This window comes from Phaseolus vulgaris, chromosome 8 (genome assembly GCF_000499845.2).
Source record: "Phaseolus vulgaris cultivar G19833 chromosome 8, P. vulgaris v2.0, whole genome shotgun sequence".
In the NCBI taxonomy this organism is placed as follows: domain Eukaryota; kingdom Viridiplantae; phylum Streptophyta; class Magnoliopsida; order Fabales; family Fabaceae; genus Phaseolus; species Phaseolus vulgaris.
Genome location: NC_023752.2, coordinates 21187387 through 21198571, shown reverse-complemented (window position 1 = coordinate 21198571; position 11185 = coordinate 21187387). Strand labels below are relative to the sequence as shown.

Below are 11185 nucleotides of genomic sequence, written 5' to 3'. Positions count from 1 at the left end.
TTCTTACATTTTGCTCGTCTTGCTTTATTTAATGAACAATTTTTCGAATGCTTATATAACGTGTTATTTTTATCTGAATAGTAGGCTTGGCTTGATTCTCTGAATATTCCTTAAGGGAGGTCACCTGTATGACATTTGAGGAGACTCTTTAAAATTCCTGCTTCAGGTATGAAGCTAATGTCTCATACTATTATTTCATGTGCATATAATTTATTTTATAGTTATACTTGTGGATTGAGATAAATTGTATTACCTTTTTGAACTGCTATGTTTTTTGCATCAACTTATACAGGAGTATTTCACCAGATGTCATATGATTTCGTGAACCCTTTCATTACGTGCCTTCTCTAAGGGATCAACATGCGAAGATTTACTAGTGATATTAGATTGAGAAGCTGCAGTGCTTCTGAATTTCTGATTAGAATTGGTTCTTCAAGGAAGTGCCTTCTCTAACTGCCGTGCTCTGTGCCGGAGACCAAGATTACACAATAAGTGGTGTGCAGTGGTGAAGTTTCACCAAAATGTGACTCTTTTCTTATTCCTTTAAATTGTGATTCTTAGCATCTTCATTTGACTTTTCTTGTTTGTTCCCTCGAATATGTTAGCTTATACTTTCATGTAAACAAATGCTTTATTCCAATTTGATTAACGTTGAGTTGAAACCCTGGGAGATTTTCATGGATATATTTCACATTTCAAGTGCTAAATTTTCTAGTTTTTTACATTAGAACATTTTTCGTTTGGAGTCTTGCAATGACTTCTACCCCAAATTGAACTTGTTAACAAACTTTGACTTTGGTGGTTATAATGGGAGATAACGGACCTGCTGAAACTGGAGTTTGGTTTACTCATTGTCGTAGTATTTGTTTAGAGTCATGAGAGACAATTTATATAAATTGACATTTTGTTTTATGAATGTTTACTTGTTTAGGGAAGTTTGTGTTTTGGAAGAAAAGCAGGTGTTCCTAGTTGTCTAGAGGTTCTTTAGATTATATATTGTAATTACGTGTTCGTTATTTTCTTTATTTTAATTTGTAGATTTGCAACTATTCATTTAGTATGTTTTATGAATTTTATATATATTTATTTAGATATGTATTGTATGAGCTATTATGAGCTATACTTATTACATTTTATCCTCCTTTTTGTTACTGATTCGCGGAAGCAACTTACATTGTGTTAAATCCTAATTACAAGGGGTGAGGTGGCAAGGTATTTAAGTCAGTCTCTGCTGTGAAATTGTAAGGATAAACAAGCTTGATATTTTTACAGCATAAACACAAGCAGGTAAAGGTTACTATGTAAAGTTTTGTACCGACTATTCGGCTTCTTGTTAGTTCACATTTTGAGATAATTACTGTACAGTTGAAAGCAACACGTGTGGCCTGAGTTTGAGATCATCATTGAAGATGAAAGTGGAAATAGTAAAACATATGAGTATAATACCTAAGCTAATTCTTTGATCTCAAGGAACAGGGTTGATGACGTATTGAATCACTTTTGGGTAAGTTTCAGATATTATAGTTCTTTTTTTTAATGTATTATCTGTAAATCAAATTACCTGTGAACACATGGTGATGATGACAAAAGCAGATTTAGAGTGGCAGATTGTTTATTAATCTGAATGGAAGAAAATGTTTTCCAAATGGATCATCTTGCCTTGGGATATAAACTAATCAGGAAACCAATAGAATTATTCATTGCATGATGTATATCCCCGTATTTGAGAGATATCAACCTTTTTGTAATGTTGTATTGTGTTGATGTTATGCATAATCTAATGGCGATTAATGTTGATGCAGTGGTACGAAGTTGGAATTTGGATAATACATCTTAACTTCCTTCAAAGTCGCATCATACAAGGTACATTGCTTGATTTGATTGTGATGAGATAAAAAATAAATAAAACCGTGTATAACCTGGTTGATGTTATTGATTTATCAATATAGTGTTTGGTTACAGTTTTGTACTTTTGGTGAAAACAGATACTATAGGAATACAAATGCTAAGTCAATGTGGCTGGTAAAATTCAGCATGGTATGAGAACTTCGTAATTCATCCAAGGGGCATCTTGATTACGGGCTTATTTTTAATCAATGTTAGAAATTGGCTAGTGTATAGGTTGAGAATCTTGTTAATGAGAACCTTGAAAATAAGCCTTGATGGCCGCTTGAAAGGAAGTTTAAAAAATAAACTAGTTCAGTTATTAATTTGGGTCTAGGTAGATACAAAAATGTTAATCTCTACAAGTAAAAACATTTTATTTAAGTCCTTACGCATAACTTTCAACATTTTTTTTGTAGTTCTGCATTTTATATTTTTCTTTTTATTATTTACGCAAAGATTAAAAGTAGTATATATAAGAATTGATAGGACTTTTTATATCAACATACTATTAACTTGAATGGAACTTAACTCAAATTATTGGATTCAAGTTATATGTCGATGATACAGTTGAGTGAAAAGGTCTCACTAAAAACATTCAGTCGGATTTATCCATAAAAATTAATCATTAACAAAATTAATGATTTTAATATCAATGTCACGGTGAACTTTCTCCCAAAAAATAGAAAACTTTAACGTATATAGACTAAAAGTTTAAGTTTGTGACTATAAGAACAAATAAATAATTAAAAGAAAAATTTTACTCGTTATCATCGGAAATGAAGGAAATCTTGCAGACAAACCAAGACATATAGTCTAGTATTAAGAAAGGAGTAAAGAGGGATAGTAGGTGAGCATAAAGGCCAACAATTGACAATCTAAACATACCTTGAATTCATTTAAGAACCTGCATAACTTACAAAGACCAATAAATTTATATCAGCAAGTTTGTTATTGAATAGGATCAGTTTCAGTTATGGTGCAGGTGATCAACAAAATAGGACTAAAATCAGAACCCATTAATTCATTATAAAAGAATTGTATACTAGATCTTGTATAGCCCACCCAAGTACAGAAAATTGAATTATAAAGCGTGGTAGTCACATAACAAAAGATTAAAAAGGACAAGTCACAATCTTGCACTCAGTGTCTTTACTGACCAAAAGAAAGACAGGGAGAAGAAGACAACACAGATTTAAGACAAACACACGTCTACAATGTTTTCCTGGGAAGATAGAGCCTTGAATATTTACATGTGCTAGACACAACTCATGTCCATTCCCAACTCTATCTTTTCTCTTCAGATAATAATTTATACTTTCACAAATCATTTTTTGCCCCACCAAAAGCAGCAACTCTGAAGAAGCAAGAACAAAAAAAAAAGAGAAGCAAAGAAATATCAGTACGATGAAAACTCCATAGTTACAGATGTACTTTCTAAAGATTAACAGGTTTTGCAGGCATACCTGAGCTTTCTCATCATCAGGATGATTCCGCGCACCATATTGTCTAGCATTAGGTGTGCCTGGCACATGTCCAGCCCCCACCTGCTTCTCCTCCCGCACTTGGTTGAAAATATGAGTGTAGTTATCAGCTGATGCAGGGTTGCTCTCATCCCACTCACCAAATTTTGGAACAGCAGCACCTTTATCAGGCTGCCAAATCAGAGTGCCAGATTAGAAATTATTTGCGAAGGAAAGTCTCATTAATTCCTAAATCAAACCTTAGAGATTTGCAATATTCATGACTTTTACATTTCTTGCCACACATGGTCATAAAACAGGAGAATAGAAAACTTACAGTTTCATCACCTCGGTTAGATGGTCTTAACCGGGACCTTCCTGGAGTACCATGGCTGGTGTCATATGAATTCTTTACTTCCCAAGAAGGACTATCTCTGCCAGGGGTTTTTGCCTGGCGATGAAGGGGTGAACGGTCAAAATTGCGTTCTGATCCAATAGTTTGTTTTGAAGGTTTTCTACTGTTGTCAGTAGAACCTACTCCCTGGCCTCGATGGGCAGAATCAGTGCCACTCCTATTGCTGCCATTGTCATCAGCTGGAGTGTCAGTGAAATGTTTAGCATCACCATCCTTCCTGCTCTTTTGTAACTCATATGTGGATCTCATTGATCCCTTTTCAAATGGATCCTCTGAGTGAACTCTTGGTTTTGAATGGGGTACATCAGCAGAAGAAACTGGATATGAATTTTCCTTGGGCTCATTTGGATTAATCATCTTTGAACCAGGTTGACCTTTCTGGTCTTTGTCAGAATAAGCTGTATCTGAGACATTTTCTTCATTCTCCCCATTGCCAAACTTTAGATCATGAGAATTTTGCTGTCAAATAGAAACATTGAAAAGGTCCTGCTAAGTAACCGATACAAGTTTAAACGCTATGGATGTCATTCCAGTATCACAATAAGAGTTATCAATGGAGAAATTCCCTTTGCTTTTCTTTGTAATAAGGATCATCCTTTGGCATTTCAGGAGATTGAACATGTTAGATGATTATTTACATAGCAAAGTGCTGGTATGAAAATGGCTGCATTTTGCAGTATATAAAATGATAGAACAGCTAGCAGAGGATGATACCAACAAACTCAATTTGAGTCTAAAAGGCTTCTCATCAGAATGCATATATAGATGAAGAAAGAAACAAATGAAAGCACCTTGGTGAAGCACAGAAGACTAAGTGCGTGTTCGGAAATCCGTTCCAAACACTTTGAAAGTACTTTTTACTCAAAAGATACACTTCACTTCCTTCAACCAACATACTTTTGCTGCCCCACCACCGGATTCCCAAACATTCCTTAAATTTTCCCAAAGCAAATGTAATAGTAAACATAAACTACAAAATTTTAGCATTTCTGTAAGCACAGTAAAATACTACAGGCAGAAACAAAATTTCTCCATCTAACTTGTTTCCCATCCATTATTGTCCATCAAAACAAATGCCCACGGAACTCTCAAATGGTTGAAGGATTATGCAGAGAAATACTCCAAAATAGCCTTTTACAAAGTGTCATGCAACTGAACAATGCAAAATATACAATAATACATAATCAAAAGCAGAAGCCTACAATCCCAAATTTTAGGATATGATGTTTTACTTATCCCCACTCTTATAAGTGGCAAAATATTATTCATAACCTAGGTAAAAAACAATAAAGCATCACCTAGGTAGTATATTTTCTGTATTATGGGACTAGGCAAGGAGGCATGGGAAAACGAAATTAACAGGGATCAAACCCCCCAACCAACGGCAGGCCCCTAATAAAAAAGATCAGGAAAGGAACCATGTAAGCTAAGACTCGTCAAATCAGAAAGGTCCTTAACCATGCTTACATAACCAAAGCCGGAGAGTTGTCCAAAACTAATTAGTATCCTCATCAACAAATATATCTGCATTTTGAAGTCCAACTTGCATCTCACCTGTTCTAATTTTTATTCTTCTTGCTTGGTCTTTAATCTCTCCTTCCCTCCGGTATGGTATCTCTCAAACTTTCTATATTGCATTTAGGTAGTTTTTACCCATTTACACATTTATAATCATTCTCATATTAATAAAAAGATGCAATTTACTGTAAGCATTTTTTTCATCAATTCTTACATTTATTTTCTTTACCAATTAATCACCATTATATTCAATTTTTTTCTAAAGAAAATTGAAGTCATTGCCGCCATATTGACCCAAGACAGACAACATGGTTAAAAGATTGATGCAATTTATTATTTAGTAATCTGGCGTACTTGTTATTTGCAGTATCATGGCATTTTAAGATGTCCGTTAGTTTAATTTACTGTAATCAAGCGACTAACAGTCAATAAAGTCCATGTTCTTCTCCACTCCTTGGGAACCAAAAAATAGAGAAAAAAACTTTAGTGTTGAAACTGGCTCATTAAAGACTTCATTTACAATTCGCTTGTGCCATCTTATAAATTCAATATTCTGAATACTCTTGCAGAACTGAATAATTTCCAGAAATTTCCTTTGATCTTGAGGGGAAGGCTACAGATTAACTAAATCTCTAAGTCTTGTAAGAAAATTTCCAACAACCAGGTTCCAAAGAAGCAAAGATATTATCATTCTATGTTAGGACTATGAGAAAGGGGGAGTTAGTTAGGAAAGTTAGAATATTGATGAGTTAGTTAGCTAGAGGGGTTGTTCATTAGGAATCAATAGGGGAATAAGAATAGAAGGAGGGATTTAGATTTGTTGTGGTTGTATATTGAACCTTAGCACCATTTGTGAAGGGGAAACCCTTAGAGGAGATATTTCTCTTCTATTCAATAAAATATTTCTTTTCTTTCTCATTCCGATTCATGGTTTCTAACATTCTTTAATTACATTATATAACCACCTAGTATCTTACAGAAGGCATGATATGAGTCAACATACAAGTTTCAGTGCTGTTGTTATATGAAATCAAGAATGATTTTGTAGGTCTAAAATATTTTAAGAAGTCACGTTCATCCTACAAGGCTGATTCATGACAATTTGCTTGTTGAAACAAGTTTTAGAGCTATTGTTATTAAAATTCTTCAAATTATTTTTTAGGACTAATATTTAGTAGGTCTCTTAACTTCAACCTACAAGGCTGAGACACGACAATTTGCTTGTTGAACAGTTGAGGTTAGTTCATTTACGTTTTCATCAAGTTCAATTTAGATTTCTCAATTCCAGTTTCAAAAGGCTGGAGGATGTTCAAAATAACATAACATGGTTTAGTTTACAAACCCTAGATTTAATTTGCAAACCTAGCAATTTCATATCAACGGATACATATTTGCAAAAATCAGTACAACTTAAATCACAAAAAGCATTATTCATTTTCACTCTCATCTCTTCCATCAGACCATCCATTATGTATCAAAATATGTTGCATATACTCGTACCACTGAAAGTCACCAACTAACTAAAACTCAAAGTCATATGAAGCAGTAAATTCCCCATAAAATTTACTATGTTGTCAGTTGATGTTACACAAGAGTCATCATTATTTGGAAAAACTGAAATGATATTAGTAATTTCTTAGGAAAGAAAAAGCAAAGGTCCCTCTTTGTTTCAAAGGCCAGATGCATTTGAGATACAGCTGACAGTACATTTATCTGGATCTGCAAATGTGGATATTAAACAAAAAGGGTAACTTGGTGCAACAAAGTTCCACCCATGGTGGGGTCCAGGGAAATGCTTTGACCCATTAAGGGAAATAAACAAAGATGGTTATGTTGGATGGAGTTACCTTGGAGCTAGGAGCTATTGATGCAGTTTCAGTATTAAATTAGTCTATAAAAAAAACTCATGATTAGAGGATTCAATTTCCCTGATCACCTTAGTGTCCTTACCATGTTATATGCATCATGTTGGACCACTCCGAAAGTCGATCTTTAACTTTCCTTTTATGGCTTTTCATCTTTAAAAAAAGCAAGAAATTTTGTAAACTATAGCCTGAGTTATTTTATAAGCCAACTGTGAGAAAAAAAAATAGCTAATGATATAAAGTTCATGTTTTCTTTGTTATGCTACTGGATCATCAGATCCTAGCTCCAAAATAATTTTATCCAACATATTTCTTCTAGTTGGAACTTTGGTTGTCCTTTTTTGCTTACCTGAACAAAATTGTAGACACAGCTTTTCAAAGTTGCTCAAACATCTCTAGCAAATATATAAATCCTGCTAAAGTCATTAATTTTTTGTAAGAAATAACAAAATAGGATTATTAAGCTTAAAGGGGGAAAACATGTTCAATGGTTGTTTTTTTCACTTTCCATCAAAGTTTGCTTTTATATATTGTGATATGATTTACACATTTTAATTCATCTATATTTTGTATCCATATCCTTATATATTAAGTTTTAAAATCCAACATGATATAGCTCCATGCACTCAATACATAGCACTATCCTACATTAACAACTTTATCTTTATATAATGTTGTGAAGTTTTTAGTTTTTGCTACTGTAAACTCTTAGACATGCGCTAGGGTGTTTGTGACTCGGTTTGGTTGGGTATTTCATTAAATAGTCAAGTGAATCAAATATAAAAATTAACGTGGTTCAATTTGATCTGGTTTAAATTTAATATAAAGTCCTAAGTAAACCAAACCAAAGTTTTGTGATTCCATTGGAATTGGTTTTGTTACTATAAAGTTGTTAAACATTTGTATATTTTTGTATGATAGTTGTTCCATACATAATTTCTACTTTCTTTCATATTTATAAATTACATAATTTAATAGTTAAAAATTACAATACAAATTTGTTGCCTTGTTTTATAAATATAAGTAAAATACAATCATCAAGAGACATACTCATGCATATTTGTCCATAAAACAACAATCAATAGACATACTCATGTATGTTTGTTAAGTAACTCTAGACATCATTGTATTTAAATATAATAAGCATCCTTGTTTGGTTTGGTTTGGTCCTTGATTTCAATTAATAATTTAAATCAAACAATTCGGTTTAGAAAAAAGTAGATCCAAAAAATAGAAAGAAAATTTGGTTTTAATCGTTTTCGGTTGTTTATTTCGATCTACAAATAGCAGACCTAGTTGCTTTGTCTATGTTAATTCAACCAAAAATTGAACCTAAGAGTAACAATTTTTGTTTTTCCAATAACACTAATATTAATGCACATACAACTTACAAGTACAACTACTGAATACTTTATCCATACCTAATAGATTTAGAAGTAAGAAATCCATAAAAACAAAAGAATCCATTTCATAAGGCTAAGCTAAAATTTTAGTAAACCTGATTCATGAAACTAGTTTCCATCATAAACTAAAATCATTTGTTAACATGAACTGCCTCATGATTCCAATCAGCAGGATATAAAGGGATGGCAAACCAGAAAAATAACTACCAAATTTTTGCCAACTCTATCAGAGTTTCAGAACATGAAGGTATGCACAGTAAAGATAAAAATAAGAAGGAACTGCACTTGAACAAAAGATTACAACATAATGCAAGAGATTGAAACTCTGATTCCCTACCCTTTTCCTCAATTTTTGTCAGGGGTAAGGAACACACACAAGACAAGAAAAAGTGAAAGAGGAGTCAAAGTGGAAGAACTCACAGCCATCTTCTGCTTTACTGAACTTGGGAAAAAGAAGCAGTACCCAGAAGTGGTAGAGATGAATTGCTGAAGAAAGTTGAGATTTTTCTTTGGATCAGAGCCTGGAAAGGTGAAAGCTGAGAGAGCCCAACAAGTCTCTCCACAGAATGAAAAGACCAAGAAGGAAGCTTAGAGAGAAAGGTTTTATGCACCACACTGACCGGCGAAAAGAAAAAAAAAAGAAAAAAGAGAAAGATGGTCCAAAATCATTATTTAAATTGAGAAAAAAAAATAAAAGTTGATAATTGATTTAGTTAATATGAGAGGATAAAAAATTTAAATTCATTAGATAATATAATAAATTATTAAAATATTTTTTGTGTTGATTTAATAAAAATGGACGTGAACTAAAATTAAAATATAATTAAATATAAAATAATTATTTTATGAAATTTAATATAATATTAAAAAATATTTTAAAACTGAAATTTAATTTATTATATAATTAATTACGTGTAGTGCACATCTACTTGTTTTATTAATATTGTTGTGTAATAAAAATTTATTATCTACATTAACATTTAATACAATAATTTATTATATTAAAACTCCTCAAAAATTCTAATTAAACTTGTGAGATTGGACGTAACTTATGTTCACATATAAAAAATTAGTTCCTTTATATACATAATGAGTGAACTTAATAATGAGATGTTTAAATGCTATGTAAGAAGTAATCGATTTAAATTTCAATAAATCACTGTTAAAAATTATAAATATAAATATAACTCACTTTGGAATATAAATATAAAAATTTAGTAATCTACTTAACCCAAATGCATAATTCTTTTATCAATTTTTTATATTATATAGGCTTCGTCAAGTGTTTTTTCATACTTATGTCCTGATTACCAAAGTGATTCTAGTATTTTATTTGTTGAAATTCATTGGGTTATAAATATAATTGCTTGGTGGATTTTTTTTAGTTATAAATACATGGTAAAATCAATTACTAAAAAAATTTATAATTTAATTAATATATATTATATATATATATAAATTATACATACTATACTTTTTAATTTATGAAATTTTTACTCATTTATATACTATAAAATATTTTTATCTTTAAAAGATTTATCAACTCGTGCATAAGATTATGTTTATAGATGATCCGATAACAATGGTTGAATAAATCTAACAAACTTTTATTATAATACATTTTTAATAATTCTAATATTATATTAAAAAATTAATTTAATTTAATTTTATAAAATTCAAATGACATTTACCATCTCGTTCCAAACAATCATAATTTACAACTTAGATATCAATAAAAATTTTTTCCACAATTTACAATATTTTCCAATCATAAAACTAATTACTACTGATACAAATATCCAAAATGTAACATATCACTTTAATCAATGATTGAAATGAACCAAATCATTAACAGCAAGAGTAACATGTTATAGACTTCATCAATAAACTAACTAAATTCAAGCATTTCCCTTAATATACATACCAATCACACAATAATAAAATGCTAATAATTCATTACATAATTGATTCAGGAGTGACCTATTATAAATTGATTCAAGTGGCAAAGTAGGTTAGTATGATTAGTTTTTACTTGATTCATTATTGATTTGCATGGGCTGAAAATTTTAGCTGGTTTCATCAATTTTTTTGTAATTTTGTTTTTATTTTAGTGTATATATATATATATACATATATATTAAAAACAGTAAAATATTTTCTGTCTTTAATTGATTAATCAGTGTCTTTGATGGATAAATTAAAAATTGTTCTTACAACAGGGACCAAGAACACTCGAAATAGGTCAACAAGATTAATTCTTCATGCAAATCCTTCAATCTTGGGCTGAACACTATCTTGGGCTGGACACTCGGTTTCTCTTTACGACAGGTGCTCTCGGCTTCTCCTCACGGCAGGTGCTCTCGACTTCTCCTCACGGCAGGTGCTCTCGGCTTCTCCTCACGGCAGGTGCTCTCGGCTTCTCCTCACGACAGGTGGGGGGTACCTGCAAGTCGCTCCGATGCCAAAGTCAGAAGTAGTTAAACGTTCATCAGATAAAATCACTCTTACCTTTTTCTTACTCTGAACTCCTATTTATAGGGTTTCTTTAATGGGCTTTCCCCTTTACTTTTGGGCTTTCTTTCTACACCTTTTTTATTATTTATGCACCCCTCTTATAAGTTTTTATCTAATTGGGCT

At 31.7% G+C, this 11185-nt stretch overlaps 1 protein-coding gene across 1 annotated transcript; it reads right to left on the bottom strand.

The window, feature by feature from the left end:
- Positions 1–2888: 2888 nt before the first annotated feature.
- On the bottom strand, positions 2889–9203 carry LOC137824253 (RPM1-interacting protein 4-like). The gene is made up of 4 exons (XM_068629808.1): positions 8969–9203; positions 3685–4221; positions 3351–3539; positions 2889–3241 (listed from the first exon to the last, which is right to left on the bottom strand). The coding sequence occupies exons 1-4, from the start codon at positions 8972–8974 to the stop codon at positions 3212–3214; spliced, it is 762 nt and encodes a 253-aa protein (XP_068485909.1). The 5' UTR covers positions 8975–9203; the 3' UTR covers positions 2889–3211.
- Positions 9204–11185: the final 1982 nt, after the last annotated feature.